Here is an 18,503-nt window from a genome sequence, read left to right as displayed (position 1 = left end):
GTAAAACGACATAATCTAACATGTTTTGTTTGTGTTACATTCCAGAGGACCGGCATCAGAGGTTAAAGTCAGAACTGCAGCTCCATGTGCGACGGTGAAGGATTGGGATGGTGAGTAATTAGGAAGATAGCTTCCTGATCCCGACTGAACGAAAAAAGCTCCATTGTTAAATACATCCCGGGAAGATTTCCTCGTCCAATTCTTCCAATCTTCATCTTGAATCCTCATTGTAACCTGTTCAAAGGTATCAGTGAAACTTGGATTCTATACCTTTTACTGTCGAGACCGTATAAATTTTTTTTTTTTTTTTGCATTTTACGTAGAATGATGTAATGTTTTCTGGACAAGTTATAGTTTATTATGAATTACTCGTATAATTTGTAACAGTCGTGTTATATTTTCTTCTATATTCTATATTCACATGAGACCGTACATATCAGTTATGTCAAAGTTACTTGCGATGATTTAAATCATGCATTTTTGAAAAAAAAAATTGTATTGTTGGCTAAATCATGACAATAAATCGGTTGGAACAGTTATATCTGACCACAATCGCAGCTACGTACTTTTCCCTCTGTCACTATAGAAAGTCTATCTCGCTAGCATATAGGTTAGTATGAAAATTACAGTCTAGATCAATTTCAAGACAATTTGGATGAGAAATTATACCTCCTTGGCTCGAGGATTGTCTGAAGCAGTGTATTGGTTTCCTTCACTTAGTATGGTGGGGTTCGCACTCCCACCAATGGCATAACTTGTCCATCTTTCATACCTGTTGTTTGCAACATGGGCATAGCCGTGCCCAACTCTGTAGTTCTTGCTCGTATTAGTAAAGTTTCAAAAACCTTTCAAGTGTACTGATCGATTGACCTATACAATGCCACAAAATAACTCTCACCTTGGCATCCTTTGGACTAGACCCGGGCCAAAGTAATTGAATGCAACAGTCATCCTCATGCTCTTGTCCTCGTCATGATCATCATCGTGTCCAAGCAACATGACCTAGTGCATGAGGGCATAAAGTTATTACTCATATTAGTATCCAAAAAATAAAAATGATGGTGCAAGAGCTTAATTTATGATTAATTTCTTGGGATGATAGAACTAAGTTAAAATAAATTCCTAAATTATATATGTAGACACATGCATGTAACTTTTCGCTAGTACATGGATTATTGATGGCTTTGTACATGCTTACTTTATCTTGTTTCGTGAAGAAATTGTTGGAGATGGTGATCGCAGTGGAACCACGAATGATGTCTACGAGGCCATCTACACAGCTAGAGAAAAAGCAATGATCAATCCATACATCAGAAGATCCAGTTATGGTTATGGCATCACCCAAGCCCGGCCTCTGGGCTTCACAATCATGAATGCTGATTCCATGTATTATAACATGGCTAGCACTTCTGACCTCCATGCATGGTCCATTGGCAATTTCTACCTTGACTCCTCTCCCATCTATGGTCTAGTAACTACTCACAGATAGAACTGTTTTCAAAGAAATTATCATGTCCTCGGCGAATACAATCCAAAGAGGTTCCCTCTGGATTGCACCATAGCGTAAAGTCCCTGGCTTGGGATTGGAGGGGTTGTCGGATGAGTCGGTAACAGTATAAACTCTACCATTTTTTCCACCCGTTGCATCGGCGCCAAAGCCTCTTGCACGATCAGCTAAAGCCTGGCGATTGGCGGCCCAGTTAGGGTCTGAACGCCAGCAAGAATCTATGGCGTTCATTCTGTTACTTTGGGAATGAGTTTGTAAGATGAAAGAAATAAATGTTAGTAGAAAGCATGAAAGCAATGAAGGAAATCTTGGGTAGGCCATAGCTTGTGATGAATTTGAGAAGCAATTAACGTTAGAAGTCGATGTGCATGAAAGAAAAGCAACCTTGGAGGATCTATTTATAGGAGATCAGAAAGGAGTATCTAAAATGGTCAGGTAATAAGGATATCATTGTTTATTACGATGTTTAAGAGTAAAGTTGTGAAAATAAGCTTGAAACCAAAGTTGACTGGGTATTTAACTCATGCTAAAAGAGAAATCTCGTATTATTTTTTTTTTTAATTTTCATGGGTTATTAAATTCTAAAGATCTGATTTGATCAAAATGCAGGTCTTTGAAAGTAATTAAGTGTGAACGTGTCGTGAATGATTATGTTGCTAGATTATAAGTGTTTTGCTAATAAAATTAGAGATAAAAATTGGGATGACGAGTTTTTTTTTTTATATAGGTTTGAAGTAGCATTCTCTTGTGCATTTGTAATATAATTCTGAGATTATTTTTTCAAGGGCTGTAATCGAACCGATCTGTTTACGAATAGATCAATCAAAAACTTAACTCGGACTCGGATTGACTGCGTTTCAGTAGCTCGATAAGTTAAGCAAGTCGAGCTCGAGTATCCAGATGCAATGTTTGAAAGTTCGTCGAGTCTTATCGAGTTTTTAAATTTTAATTCTTTAATATATTATTATTTTGAAATTATCCTTATGCCTAAAAAAGTAGTTGAATTTACGAAAATTTTAAATCGTATAAAATTTTTAAAGGGCAATAATATCTTTTCGTTCAAAAATTGTCAAGAAAATAAAATTTTCTTATTCGAGGTCGATAAGACTCGCATTGACTCAAGTTAATGCAAATCAAGCTCAAGTTCTTTGAGCAATCATCGAACTCGAGTTCGAGCATCCTTCTTGCATGTCGAGTCGAACTCTAGTATCGCGAATTAGGCTTAATTACATCCCTGGCACTTTCTCCCGTTACAAGTTGTGTATCATCCTCATTTTCTTGGTCACCGACATTCATTTTTATCTTGCTTAGCTCCCAACTAGCTAGTCCAGGAGTCATAAACCTTCCTAGTTGGGATTACATAAGCTATAGTTTCTTCGTATAGGGAGTGAAAACAACCATTTACATCAACCATATATCTTAATGGAAGGAAAACTTCATGTCAATTTCTGACAACACAAACCCCACAAGTGAAGTTTCATCTTAACTAGCTAAGCGCCTGCGGCTTTGACCATTTCTAATTGAAGAATGATTAACAAGCAAATCATGAGCGAAAATCTTTTTATACGACTTTAAATTCTCTTTAATTTCCATCACATCCCAAAAAGCTTACATCAATCTGGGAAAACAGTAAATTATTACTCCCTCCGTCCCATTGAAAGTGTCATACTTTTCATTTTAGAATGTCCCAAAATAATTGTCATATTAGAAAAGTCAAAACACCTTTTATATTTTTTATATATAATATTATATATATATATAATACAAAATAAGGAAAATAACTGTTCTAATTTAACCACTTGGGCTAACTCATGTTACTGAAAAATTGCAGTTCTAAGTCCAGAAATCTAAATTGGATTTATCTATTCAATCATTTTGCAGGATGAAACATTTAAAAGCACTAGTACTGTTATCACGTAATCAGAATTTAGGCCTCACTTCAACTGATGACATTGCATCTTTGGAAGAACTATCATAGTAACATAATTGTTCTGTGTACAGCTCTAACTTTAAAGTAGTATTTGATGATTTCAGATTTCCACCTGGCAGCACTGGATCGCCATTTTTTCCATCCAGTATATATTTGATGGTATTGTACAAACTCATCAGTTTCATGGAAACTTAAATTTAAGTTTACACTCAAATTGTATGCATTTATACCAAAAGTTATAAGAATTACGTCTCAAGGCGGAGACTGAAACTGGTCATGCATAATGAGGTTTCAAGAAATTGACTGGTGAACTGAGCTGGACTGCTGGTGCTGAGTGATCGATCATCAAAAGTTCCATTTTTCCACGCACAAACCCTCCTCAGCGTTAACCAAAAAAAGAGAAAACATGTAAAAACGTCCGCAAATGACTGGAACAAACCCGCGTTTTTTGTCTGCTGGATTCTCGTATATGCATGTTCCAGCCAAATCGGAGACGACGGTCCACTTCAACATTCCGTTTACAGGACCATAAATTGCATGCTAGTCAAATTACAGTATGGGAAGTTTCAATAGACAAATGTTTGATGGGCGGAAATTATTGAGCGTGTCTCAGGCTAGCAAGGAATCTATAGTATACTAATATTTATGCTTAACCATGGAAGTAAACTTGAAGACTGAAGAGTCATGAATTTGATATCAAGAGCAGACTGAGCCCTGTCAAAGACGGGATTGTGGGCCTAAAACATCCCAAAACATCGTGTTAGTAACATTCCTATTTTTGGAAGTGCGTAAAGGACTAATAATGCTATGTTCGATAATCAAATCCTTCCTCGGTGTTTAATCTCAACAATTATTTCTAGATCATGAAAACATTTTTTTTCCTAGATCATGAACGTTCCTTTTCCAGAGGAACCTTACCTTTCCCCAGATTCAAAAGAGCAAGGATATAGAATAGTGAAGTATCATAGAGTTTTTTTTTTTTAAATAAAAGTTTGGATAGATTCGACTCCAATCACCACCACTTAGAACATATTTTTTGAGACCGTAGGTCGCTTACAGGAGCAACTACCACGGCCCTCATATTAATATTAATATAGGTTGCTTACAGGAGTTTTTACAGATCGCTTTTCATTATCGGGATCATAAGTCGCTTGTAGGGGCCACTAATACAGTCATCGCATCAATAAGTGGAGTCGTTACCGCCGCCCATCAATATAATCCTTACATCCATGATGTTGGGCAAGTATTACAGAGTATTATCCCATTCGTTTCTCTCATTTTCCTTTAGAAAGACAAGAAGGCGGAATCTGTATCGAGTAGAAGAGGGACAATCCATATCGTTGAATTCCAATTTGACGTATCTATAAGATTTATTGTTAGGATGAACCGTCGTACTCTTACCATATTCATCTGAATTTGTTACAAAATAATTTTTTTAAAAAAAAGAGTTATTCGATGTTTCATGCCATGTTATAGAAGGAAAACTTGGCGTTGTGATCTGTATTGCTTAACGTACATTATTGTTTTACAACATTGGCAAAGCCAAGACCAATAATTGCTTGGGCCAATGATGCAGGAAGTTCTAATTATTGGCACATAAAAGAAAACTTGTACTACAATGTTGGATTAATCTTGTCATCTTCAGATACAGACTTTTTGAAACTCATTCACTAATTTCTGAATGTTTTTAATCGCTTGTAATTTTTATACTTCAAATAGGATAATTGTGAGACTAAAAGAAAGGGATAATTTCAGATACCTCCCCTGAGGTTTCTGACAGTCTCACTCTCCTCCCCTGTGATTTTAAAAATACCACTAACCTCCCCTGTCAGAATTTTATATCCATTTCTTACATCATCATGGTGAAAAAGACTTAAATACCCTTACAAGTTTGTTAATATTTCGTTCAGCATAATCATCATGAATGCTGTTAAAGGCACCTTCAAGATGGGGGCTTATAAAATGCTCTCTGAAGTTTCACCGCTTATCCAATACAAGGATTTTACCTCCAATCAGGCCCTTCTTGAAGCCCTTGATGATGCAGCAAATATTCACATTATAGACTTTGATATGGTGCAGCCACCACACCCACCGTCTATTCCCTTCTTCATACTAGTACACTAGTTTGTTGACTTGTGGGAGTATTTGGGTTTTGTGAAGATGTCTCTCCTTTCGGATCTCATTAACTTGGATCTTTCTGAATCCACGCAGAAAATAATTGCTGAATATGTTTGGATCGGTGGATCTGGTATGGACATCAGAAGCAAGGGCAGGACTTTAGATGGACCAGTTAATGATCCTGCTCAGGTTCCCAAGTGGAACTACGATGGTTCAAGCACTGGTCAAGCCCCTGGTGAAGATAGTGAAGTGATCTTATATCCCCAGGCAATATTCAAGGATCCATTCAGAAGGGGCAACAACATTCTTGTTATGTGTGATGCTTACACTCCTGCTGGGGAACCTATTCCAACAAACAAGAGGTACAATGCTGCAAAGATATTTAGCAGTCCTGAAGTAGTTGCAGAGGAACCTTGGTATGGAATTGAGCAAGAATATACCTTGCTGCCGAAGGAAGTTAATTGGCCTATTGGATGGCCGGTCGGAGGATATCCTGGACCACAGGGACCATACTATTGACAAGGCTTTTGGTCGTGACATTGTTAACTCACATTATAAAGCCTGTCTCTATGCCGACATTAACATAAGTGGCATCAATGGAGAAGTTATGCCAGGGCAGTGGGAGTTCCAAGTTGGTCCTGCCGTCGGCATCTCTGCTGGCGATGAGCTTTGGATGGCTCGCTACATTCTAGAGAGGATAACTGAAATTGTTGGAGTGGTCCTCTCTTTTGATCCAAAACCCATTCAGGGTGACTGGAATAGTGCTGGTACTCATAATAATTACAGTACCAGGTCGATGAGAAGTGAGAGAGGATTCGATGTTATAAAGAAGGCTATTGAAAAGCTTAAATTGAGGCACAAGGATCATATTGCTGCTTATGGAGAAGGCAATTAATGAACGACGTCTTACTGGGAAGCATGAAACAGCAGACAATAACACTTTTTCTCATGGGGTGTAGCAAATCGCGGAGCCTCTGTAAGGGTTGGCAGGGACACAGAGAAGGCTGGCAAAGGTTATTTCGAGGACAGGAGGCCTGCTTCAAACATGGATCCTTATGTTGTGACTTCCATGATTGCAGAAACAACCATTGTGTGGAAGCCATGAGGCTTAAACCATTTTCTGCTGCATCATGGATTTATTCGCATTCTTGAACGCTGGAGTCAATTAGATGAAGTGTACGCTCTTATCATTCTTATATATCAGCTTCATTATCCTTTGTCTGTGTGTGCCAATAATCTGACACAAAGCAGTGGAATTTAATTAGTCCGATGGTCGGTTGGTCCCGGACATATGATTCTTCATAGGATTAGCTCATATGAGATTAGCTCATTAATGCAAGATAATAAGGGCATTTGTGGTATATAGTTGTTCCTCTCTCCAGTTTCCCATTTTTTTATTGTTTGTATTTTTTAATTGGGTCTACTTTGAGACTGCCTATTTAGTTTTAGGGGAAGTTAGTGGTATTTTTGAAACTATAGGGGAGGGGAGTGAGACTGTTAGAAACCTCAGGGGAGGTATCTGAAATTATCCCTAAAAGAAAAGGTTTGAAAATTTTGGGGTGCGTAAATTTTAATCCAAACTGAGATCAATAAAATTAGTTTCTAAAAGAGAAATTAAGATCCAATTACAACGATTTTTTTTTTATTCACAAAATAAACAACTCCGGCTCCTCGGCACTGCTTCCGCCGAATATTTTATAATGTAGCTACTAGCTAAGTACATATGCTGCCTACATATTTCTCTACACTATACATGGTTATAGAAAATTCAAAAGCAACGTATATTAATTTAGAAAAAAGGAAGTATGACAAAATGCAAGAACAATTTGTTGTTGCACTATTTTAAGGTTTACCGTTTCTGTAACCACTCCTGAATGGCAGATCGAAGAGCATGGTTCTGCACAAGATTGCGATGCGCCAGTTTGAGGTTTGTCATGGGTGAAGTGTCATGATCGCTGTCCAACCATCCTTTTAAAGCCTCTGCTTCATATGTATACCCATCAGCTGCAACTACAGGATCTTGCATAACCTCCTACAAGTGTGAGCCAAGCCAAGAAAATAATATCTCACCCATTAAAACGACCAACAACTAATGAAAAGTTCCTAGAAACTATAAACAGATGGATAGAAAATAGAGTATAGTTTAGCAAGCTAACTCTCTCAATCTGACATGTACAGATTAGTGATGGCTAGACAAGATGCAGTACATGGGTTCTATTGTTATATCAAGAAGGAAAAGACAAAAATTGGAGCGCATGGTTAGGGAATTTCAAAGATCAAAACAAGCTATACATACCTGAAAGATGGGACAAATGAAGTAAGATGGCATCTGAGACTGCTCCTCGAATATCAACCTAGAACAACATGCCCCACAAGATGTTCTCATTGGTTCGAGCACCCTCCAGATCTCTGAAGCAAGTTCAGGACGGGTCTTTCGACTCATCTCACAACTCCTCATTGCTAAGTGAACCAACTGTTGCGCTTGCACAAATGGCCAGTCCCCGGCAGTTGAGTCCAAGATATCTTTCAAGTTTCCTTTATTTAACGCATACTCAACTTCCTTATATATCCCCAGTGCAGACTTCCCAGTTAACAGCCTCAATAAAATGATTCCAAATGAATAGACATCTGACTTTGTAGTTAGCTCTCCAGTCGCAAGATATTCAGGGTCTATGTATGCAAGAGTGCCTTTTGGGTGGTCCGTTCTGCAGCACAGTGAAGTGTTGTTGTCTGAAAATTTATCTTCCCCAAGAACACGACACATTCCAAAGTCACAGAGCTTGCTAACAAAATTGTTGTCAAGCAAAATATTTGCCGGTTTTATATCACCATGGATAATGCCTCTAGGGCTACAAGAATGCAAGAAGATGAGAGCAGAACAGAGCTCTGAAGCAATACGAATTCGAGTTTGCCATGATAGCGGGGGTGTATTATCCTTGCAGGTGAGTCTATCTTCAAGGCTTCCATTGGGAAGATACTCATAGATGAGGGAACAAGTTTCTGGGCAAGCTCCTATAAGCGTGACAATGTTCGGATGCCTCAATGTACTCAAAATGCCTACCTAACAAGATTTAGAAAAAAAAAAAAAAAAAAAAAAGGGGGGAATTAGCTCTTTCTAGATTCCACTGAACAGAATACTTCAACCAATCATGTTGTCCAATACATTTGATTAAGAAGGATGACTAAAAGAAGAGTAAAAAGATCGTCTGCAGCTCCATGTTCAATACATCCAGTTTATGTGCATTAAAGGTTCACCATCATCCCTGCAATAACACTACAGTAGACTCCCTATGCACTTGATTGCCTAAAATGAGATCAACTCACAGAAGTGTCTATACAATGCATTTAGCCATTACATGAAAATAAACAAAGAGCTCACTTACTTGAGCGGCACAGACTTCACCTCTACAAGACCATAAACAAAGGGTTCATGTAGTAGAAAGTACTATGATTGGATCCAGCACACATCAAAGCTAATGGAATGGGGTTGCTTATGATGTTTCTGGGCTGCCAATCAAGTTAAGGAACCACATAAAATGGTATCACATAGAACAATGAAAAGGAAAAGAAGCAGGGCTGGAATTCAACAATAATTAGCCATAATAAAGTGCTTATGGGAACATGTGCTTTGGTAGTTAGAATGAAAATTGGTTGTGGTTAGGGTAACAATTAGTTTTTGTGAGGGTAAAAATGAAGTTAAAAAGGTGACAAAAAATTGTTTACACTGAACCCAAGGCTCCCACTTTATTTGTTGTATAGATAATAAAAACAGCCTTTATAGCCTAGGCCTGTTTCAATGCTCTGCTTCCTAAAAACGCCACTTGCACGAAGAAAATCTTAATTGTCACCAGATTTCAATTGAATGTTCAATCTTTCAGAAAACCAGACAGTCCCAGGTTGAGGGCAATCAAGACTAAGAAATGTATAGGACTACTGGCCAGTAGGCAACATGCTTCCTCTTTTAAAAATTCAAAGAAAGACAGACAGTTTCCGCGGTCCTAATAAATGTTCTCAAGACTAAGCCAATCCTTTCGTAGAAACCAAAGGATGAAGTTCAATTTAAAATATTACGAGTATAACTAGAGATGGTTGTCTTACAACTCTACCTACGAGAGTAAAACCAATCTTCATTACCAAAAAAGAATGTGAGTTATCTCTGATTTCAGAAAAGAATGTGAGTTATCTCTGATTTCAAAAAAGAAAGGAGTTTAAGTTACAAACCTCCTGTTGAAACTCCAAGGGACCCTGTGAGCTATGCTGGTGCAGAACTTTTATAGCTACTTGAGTGTGATGAAGATGACCCTTATAGACACTTCCATAACCCCCTTCACCTATCTTCAATTCCTGATCAAAATTGTGAGTTGCTTCGTTAATTTCGCAGATGGAATATTCAGAAAAGAAACAAGATATGGATGCGCTTGAGGCCTCCTCAGCTTGCTTTATTTTCAGCTCCTCAGCTTCCCTGACTGCGTTGTCACGCTCAACCTGTAAATTATCTTTTTCAATCTTGAATTTTTGCAATAGGTCAATGGCAGCGAACATTTTCTGTTTCAAATCCTCTACTGTCTTATCAGAAGTTGCAATTTGGGACTCCAGAGAGGATTTCTGTTCCATAGCAACTTGGAGCTTATTCTTGATTTCATCTAGTTGATATTGCATGTTTTCAATTTCTTCCTTGTGCTTTACTAGCGCTTCCTCAACTTCTTTTCTCAGTCTGAATTCCTCTGAGTACCTAGCTTCTGATGCTCTAGCCTGTTAAAAGAATTAAAATTGAAGACTGCTTCACTTTAGGAGTCATGATTGTTAATAGAATTTTTTAATCTGAGCTCTATACAAAACTGATTCTCAGAGTATAATGTTCTCTTTAATATATTTTTTTACTTCAAATAGAAATTCAAATACCAAAATTTTGCCCCCAAAATAGGAAAAAAAAAAAGGAACAGGTTGTAATCACTTATCTAATCTCTGCTGAATTAAAATCCGTCCAAGTAACAATGAGATACCTTATAAAATTTGCATAAAGGTTAGAATGAGAGAAACAATTTCACCAGCTAGCATTGTTCACCAAAATTATAAGTGTCCAAGTAAGAGGACTTAACGTCATTTGAATGACAACATACAAAATTAACTGTTACCGTTGCAAAAGATGATTGCAAATAGAAGCTTACCCATCTGGCAGCCTCAATAGCCTCTTTTACAGCTTTCCTATGCTTCATTGATTCTTCATATGCTTCTCGCCTAGAAATGTCCGCATCCTCCATAGATTGTTGGAGTCTGTTGTAGAGTTCATCATGCATATTCCCTTCCTGGAAAAGGACAGAACGACTCAAATGGATAACTTAAGTTCACGAATATCAGAAAGAAAAACTCATGTCACAAGGAATAAAACAGTATGGATGTCCCAACAATTAGATATACACTTGTATAACTTTTAGCACTTTCTCATCACATGCAAATATTAGATAGTGATAACTCCATACATGTTATCAACGACCATGACAGAATGATCTTCTTTTTACTTACTGTGACTAGGGGAGAAGGAGACAAACTGCAGTAATCCTCATCAGAATGAAGTGGGGCATCCAACTCATTTCCACTCCCCACCATCCGAGGAATGGAGAGTGAGGCTAAATCTTCAATTATTTCACTTGATGAAGAAGAAGAAAAACGTGAAGCCAGTGAATGACTTCTCTGTGGTCTCCCGTCCCAACCATCAGAGCTCTGTTGGACACTTGACCTACTATGAGGTGATACACCTCCAAGGCCGTCACGGGGAGAAACTCCTGTGAATTTCAGGGCATGATTGTCAGACACTACCCTACGATGGTCAGGAACTGACAATGATGAGAGTAATTGGCCATTCTCCCCCTGGGGAACAGATCTGGATCTTAAGGAATGAGATTGTCCAGTTTCATCACTCAGACTAGCCTGAAATGATTGAGACATAACCTCCAAGTTGTCTCCACTTGGACAAGGCTGAAGTAATGGAGACATACCCTCCATGTTGACCCCACTTGGTGTACCTTCCCTGCATAGATCAGAACTTGAACTACTAATCATCAAGCAAAACCAAAGAGATAGTTATTCCGAAACTTGCTGCCAGGTAAAATTTCAGCAAATTAAGTTAAGAATTCTCAAAACTTCCAGGCTATATCTGTTTTTTAAGAAATGATCACAAGCAGATGGTCCATCTATTAGTCATGTTATACACCCTTATTTACTTCTCTGGATGAAAGCTCACTAGAAGACATGAGGAAGACTATCAGAAGAAATACCTTGTATGAATCAGGTGCCCTTTGCATATAAACCGAATTTGACAGAAACTAGGTGCTTGTTGCCGCACATAGATGGCTTTCTTAGACCTAGGCTCCATCATCTTCCTGAATCAATTGCTTAACATTAGAAACAGATGTATTCACATCATCATTACAAGTAACATAATGCTTATATAATATGATAGCACATATCAACTGTAATCTTGTTAACAAAAGATGTAGCTAGTGTATTCATTTATTTCTATGATAACTGCAAGCAGAAATGAGATTGTAATCACACCAATGAATCATTTGAAAGCATATTTGTTGAATTTTTCAACATGCACACTAAAAAAGATATACCGCACTAAAGAATTGAGTCAACTCACCCAGTCGAGAATAAGCAATGGGTGCTCCAAAATGGTGGAGAAGCTCCACAAGGGCATCACAAATATTCCTTTGCACACCATGTAATTTCTTTATGTAGCATTTCTGTTTCATAATTTATTTTCCTAACAGCCTCCTTCCACCCAGCACCCCAAAAGAGGAGAAATATAAAGAAAAGTGAAAAGACTGCAGCTGATCAGTTAATTGATGGAAAAGGCAAAGAGGTTTGACTTTCAGGAAGCAAAGGAATTTTTCTGTGAACCTGTAATTAATAAATTTTCTAGTGTTCAAGTTGCCCTTCTTTTCCTTTGGTTCAACAGAGACTGTAAACCTTATCCTTACAAGAGGAAAGGGGAAGGGGAGGGCTTGATTGTCGAACCAGAAGCCTTATGGTACCCAAATAAGGTCCCAGCCAGCTGAGCTTATAGGGGTAGTCTTCTTCAACTCTCCTGAGACTAAAGTGTTCTTGGTAATTCTATGCCAACTAGGATTTACTTTACTGTTTCATAAAACTTCTAAGGAAGAAATGGAGGCCCGGTGGCTAAGATGAGTTTAAAATGTCACCAAAAGAATATAAGATAAATATAAGGTTTTTACCTTGAATAATGTCCTTTAGCTGCACCTCCCATTACAAGCTTCTTGATACAATGCAGTAAAATTAGCTCTACAATGCCCTTTTCAATGGAGTCCATCTCAATGTATAGGTTATCCACTTGCACCTTTATTAAAAAAAAAGAAAACAGAGTACTGAGCGTCCTAATTGGCTGTTGGTGCTATAGTAACACAACAATTTTAGTTTTCCATCTACTCAGTGGAAAAACAGAATTAGGATTTTAATAATTACATATAGTCAGTCAAAGAACAAAAAGAGTTCAATGAACAAAACCTACAGAAAGAGAGTGAAGGACAATACCCCTGCTTTCTTGCAAATCAACATGTACTTGTCAAGGAGCTTTTGCATATCTTGCCTCTCGGCTTCATGATGTGCTCTAACTCGATATTCCTCCAGCCTACTAATGGGAACATTTGCACCCACTACAAACCAAGAATGACATTTTAGATACACTTAGATTGACATATCTGACACATGATAATGTCGTTCATCACTCAACAAGAACCTTGATTTCACGATTGACAGCTGACACATTTAACCAAGTTGTGCTAAATTATGCACCACATGAGCAATGCGAGCAATGCATAGGTGATTCTTTCTGAACCATCACTTACTGCAAAGACATTCTTCTTTCAAGTTTGAATTAGGAATGGTTAGTTAATAAGCTAATCAAGAAGCTATCCAAGTTACTCTCTCTCTCCCTCCCTCTCTCTCTGGGTGTTAAATAACTGTCATCTTGATATGGAATAGTTCCCTTATTACATTATAAATCAGGTGAAGGATGAGAGACAAGGCAGCAAACCAGACAAGGCTTAATGTAGAGAACAGCTAACAAAATAGGAATACAAAGACTCTCTGTAAATATTTTTTTTTTCCCAAAACATTACGTACTGTAAACTCTTGCAAAATATGAAATACCAAAATGAGTTGATTTGATCATAAAGAATACACATCAAAAGAAAAATTAAAGCACATTTCTATCTGCTAAAACATGTCTTCAGTTACTCATGAAGAACACAGAAATTTTATGTCAAGCGGATTAGAAACCCATTTTTAAGGAGGATTCAGAGGTTTAGACCACATTCAGTTAATTTCTGTTCTTTATCAGCAGCAGGGGAAGCAAGATCAATGGCTTCAGAACATCTTCCACACATACATAAGCAAGAAAAAAAAAGGAATTGATTTCCACTGCTGTCCCAATTCCCTAATCCAAAAAGGACTAAAGTACAATCTCTCGTCAAGTTTTCAAACAGAAAACAAACAAACAACATGAACCAATGATGATCATGTTCCTCCTAATACAATTAAGCAAGCAAACCAAAAAACTTTTTAATTTCCAGTTTATATTTGACCAAATAAAACTTAACTCAAAACCCCACCAAAATTCAAACCATAATCAAGCAATCCCAGAAAAACAAATACCGGCAAAGGCAATTTTTGTAATCAATTCAAAGAAAATAATAATATCATAATTCATTACTCATGGAAATTTTCTGGGCAGGCTGATGAACATGAAGAATGATAGTTTTCCTCCCTCCACAATTATGCAATGCCCACGATAATGTCAACTCTGCCTCTTTGACTTCTTTCCCCAAAGCAACATACACTGCATCATCACTATCTGTCAAAGCTCGAGATGGTGGAGCAAAATTTGGGCTTGTGGTTGAAGAAGAAGTTGAACTGCTCCTCTCTTCAACAATCTCGCTGCTGGATGAACTCATACTCAGCCCTCTTAAATCAACCGCTGGATACCTTATTCTCTCTATCCTTTGTGGAATTTCTGTTACAGAAGTCAGCAAAGCCATTTACATGAACAATATATTCCCCGTCCTTTTTCTTCTAGGTTCCTTCTTTACTGTAGCAAAGCAAGCAACCTTATTGCAACTCTGAACCCATGTGGATTATTACTACCAGCATTCAGTATTCTTGACAAAAATGAAGAAAAGCCCTTGATTTTTTGAACAAAAGGGTATGAAAATTGACAGAAAAGTTGGGATTTTTTCGAGGTGATGAAATTGAGGAAAGTTTGGGAAGATTGCACAACGTAATGATGCTCCTAAAAGGGTTTACTTGTCTGAAGCTATTTATCAGGTCTTTTTTATTGATACAATTGTCGGTATAATACTTATTAAAGTTACTTCTTGGTCAATGGATTCGATGTAATAGTGAAATTGTGTGAAAATTGCATTAATTAGGAGTAGTTTCTTGAGGAGGGCGGCATCTGTATTCTACTACCATTCTTAGGTCTACTAACTCTTGTAACTTCTCGTACTTGGCAATTGGGGTATGCTTGCACAGTCTTATACTTAGGTACGAAGGTTCCAAGGAATTGCAGGAGTAGGCCCACCGAAACCAGAGCTGAGGTTGAACAAGTAAACCACAAAGAAATGGTTTAATGAATAAAATTGGTAGTTAAGCCAAGGTACTTTGGTAGTATATTTTATGAAAGTCAGAACTTCAGGGAGTTGCATGTAGCTAGCCAATCACCGAAAGCGAAAGTACAAAGCCAGATTGGCGAAAACCTGTTTTTATAGTCAATTAATATGGTAATTGATTCTTTTTTTTTTTTGGTTGCCTGCCACGGTATCCAGGGCTTTGCCCTGACTAATCCGTTGGTCGACCCGGATCGCACACCTGGCTGTGGTGGGTGAGTCTCCCAACAAGGGTAGCTGCATGGTAACTGATTCTTTACCGGGAGAGTTTAATGTAGAAATAATCAAGCGTATGTTGGCAAAGCTTTGAGAGTCCTGGATCACCGTTTCACCTTGTGAGTACTACTACCAGTACAGTAGCATGTATGGTAAGCACCCAAGGTTTGTAGTTCTCTTCTCTTAGAAAGGAAATGAATCAAAAAGTTTTTGGATTGATGTTTTTGGCAGAAAAAATTTTACGTTTCTTGTGATCGCATTTTACGATCACTATTTTACCTTTAAAATATTAAATTATTATTGTATATATTTTTATAGAAACTCTGAAAAATATCAATTCAAATACAACCTATCATTCTGCAATGACTATGATGTCAGAATTGTAACTATTCTGGAGGATGTGCAGGATCTTAGAACACATTTTGAAAGCTGTAGGTTTGTGTTCATACCTAGAACTGGAAATGAAATCAGCCATGCTCTATCTCAATTTGCTGTCAAGCTAGTGCATGATATTGAATGGGAACAAGACTTCTCAGTTTGGCTGATGGAATTAGTGAGGAAGGAAATGAGGGTAGTAACCCCTTTTTGTAATTAAATCTTGTATTATCAAGTGATTATCATATATATAACTGTTAACGTTCGTGGAAAAAAAAAATACAACCTATCATTTTCCCTTTTCAAAAGAATAAAAAGTTTTTGCTTTTACAAATCGGAACACAATTATGCTGTGCCTTTATCCTCTATATCCGCAACAAATATTAGTCATGTAATTTTTTTTCCTTTTTTGGATAGAATAACTATAATTCTTATAATAAAACTGAAATTCTTATAAGAAGTAGTACTATGCAATTGAATTTTAATATCAATATCAGTGAAGCTAAATTCCTATACCGTAACATTTCGTTCGGCTGCTGATATTGCCACAGCGGAAATGTTACTGCCACAGCACATTCTAATTAAATGACAAATTTACCACCACTCATTTGGCTCTCCTAATTGAGTACAGAGGGTACATTCGCCAATTTATGTCAAAATGGGCTGTGACACTGAAAAAAATTGCTGCTGTCAACAATATTTCTCTTTGTTTGAACTTTGAACATTTGTATGGGTAATAATATGATTTTTACCCCCTCCCCCCACAAAAAAAAAAGTTAAGACTTTTTTTAAACTCATTTTTTTTTATCTCCCATTGCTCCCCGCGCGTTTTCACGAGACCAACCTCCAACTACTAGGCCAAGATTCGAACTCTGAACCTGACGGCAGAGAGAGAGAGAGAGAGAGAGCTAAGACTCGACCACAAGAAGCTAAGCAAATTAGGAGCCAGGAATTTCAACATGAAAGGACTCTTCATTATGTCAAAATGGACAATTCATTATTAACGGTTTCTTCTCATCCTTTTCGTCATTTCACAGTGAAGTGATGCAAAATAATCAAATCTAGGGTAATTTATATACTAATAAGCAACAATCCAGAAGAAAACAGAGTTCAAATTTTATATAAGATTTGCCGTATGATTTCTTTTTTAGCAAAAACAAAAAAGTTCAGCGTGTTCCAACAATCATTTTTCAAAGAATTGACTGGCAAGGTTACAATAGTACTGAAGTACCCCACCCTTTTGCTTTGGAGTTGGTCCTCAGCTTTTCAAATCGAGATGCATAATTTATTTCTCACAATAAGACTTAAAATTTTCTGGCTGGCTTCCTTCTGTATTTTCTTCGGCATTTAAGAGATCGTACAACGAAACACACACACACACACACGCAGAGGGGTTGCAAAAGGGATCAACGGACCATTAAAATTCGTCAGGATTTTCATGTCTGGAAAATTGCGAACAAGACGATAATGAAATTTGACTAGTACGTCCCTTGGCTAGGATTTTCAACCGTTGCTTTCGCATGGCTGAAAACGTTAGACGTCTTGCATTTGGCTTGCTTTTCCTTCATGGTTTCGGCCAAATTTCCATCCCTTCTGAATTGAAGGGAAAATTTCCTTCATGGTCCTAACATTTTACACGTTTCTAATGTTGTCTGGTAGCTTTTTTTTTTCCCAAAAAAAAAAAGAAAGACTTAAATGAAGATAAGATAATGGTCTTTCTAGAATTCGATGTGGGGTAATATGGCTTCACATCCTTAAACTGAGTAACCATGGTCCAATCCATTAGAGAAAATTCAAGAATTTAATACTAACAAAATGAGTATAGTACATAATGGGGCATATGAAATATTCGGACCAATTTGTTTGATATTGGTAATAATGCTATTGGTGAAGGTGAATTTGAGAGGATCAGATAATTGTATTGGTTTGATTTAATAGATCATGTTTACTCATATGTATTTCATAATTTTCAGGGTTTTGTGTCATTTGATTTTCGAGGTATGAAGGGCTTTTAGTGGAGTCTCTAAGTAGTCGATCTACCAAGTCTGTGAGAAGTAGTAATCTATAAATGACAAATAAAACATGGACTTCAATGACTACAATTTTGTAGTTTAGCATTGTACTCCCCTCGAGTACTTTTTCATTGGAGTGCACAAGATCAATTTTGGACAATGGAGTGCTTATATCTCAAATATTATTCCGCTTGCATCATAAACACATTTTTCAACCCATCTTTTTTATATTCTCAATCACTTTTTTATCTCACATACATCACATCACAAAAAGTGTTACAGTAATTATTCCAAATAATATTTCAAATAATACTCTATCCAATTAGCAACCAATTAACCAATATTTCAAAATAATACTCTATTTTGACCGAGTTACTAACAACTAACAAGTTCGAAGCTGAATAATTCAAAATATTGGTCAAAATAGTTAGTTGTTTTTGTTTGGATAGAGTATTCTTTGAAATATTATTTGGAATAATTACTGTAGCACTTTTTGTGATGTGATGTATGTGAGATAAAAAGGTAATTGGGAATATAAAAAGGTGAGTTGGGAAATGTGTTTATGATGCAAGCGAAATATTATTTGACATATTTGTGCTATCCAAACACTTTTATTAATGTTAACCAAGTTCAAGTCAAGTTCGAGTTACTTGATAAGG

The 18,503-nt window shown here is 37.1% G+C and overlaps 1 protein-coding gene and 2 pseudogenes across 1 annotated transcript; 1 reads left to right on the top strand and 2 right to left on the bottom strand.

Moving 5' to 3' along the window:
• Nucleotides 1-15: 15 nt before the first annotated feature.
• Nucleotides 16-1,828, bottom strand: LOC113760346 (annotated as a pseudogene).
• A 3,741-nt stretch (nt 1,829-5,569) lies between these two features.
• Nucleotides 5,570-6,817, top strand: LOC113761991 (annotated as a pseudogene).
• Nucleotides 6,818-7,169: 352 nt separating this feature from the next.
• Nucleotides 7,170-15,033, bottom strand: LOC113760862 (U-box domain-containing protein 33). Its single transcript, XM_027303599.1, has 9 exons — nt 14,290-15,033; nt 13,110-13,231; nt 12,794-12,915; nt 11,831-11,935; nt 11,079-11,583; nt 10,724-10,861; nt 9,777-10,307; nt 7,852-8,616; nt 7,170-7,587 (listed from the first exon to the last, which is right to left on the bottom strand). The coding sequence occupies exons 1-9, from the start codon at nt 14,612-14,614 to the stop codon at nt 7,405-7,407; spliced, it is 2,796 nt and encodes a 931-aa protein (XP_027159400.1). The 5' UTR covers nt 14,615-15,033; the 3' UTR covers nt 7,170-7,404.
• Nucleotides 15,034-18,503: the final 3,470 nt, after the last annotated feature.

The sequence above is a fragment of the Coffea eugenioides genome, chromosome 2 (genome assembly GCF_003713205.1).
Source record: "Coffea eugenioides isolate CCC68of chromosome 2, Ceug_1.0, whole genome shotgun sequence".
Classification (NCBI taxonomy): Eukaryota; Viridiplantae; Streptophyta; class Magnoliopsida; order Gentianales; family Rubiaceae; genus Coffea; species Coffea eugenioides.
The sequence above is the reverse complement of the archived record's forward strand: the minus strand, read 5'-3'. Positions and strand labels throughout refer to the sequence as shown.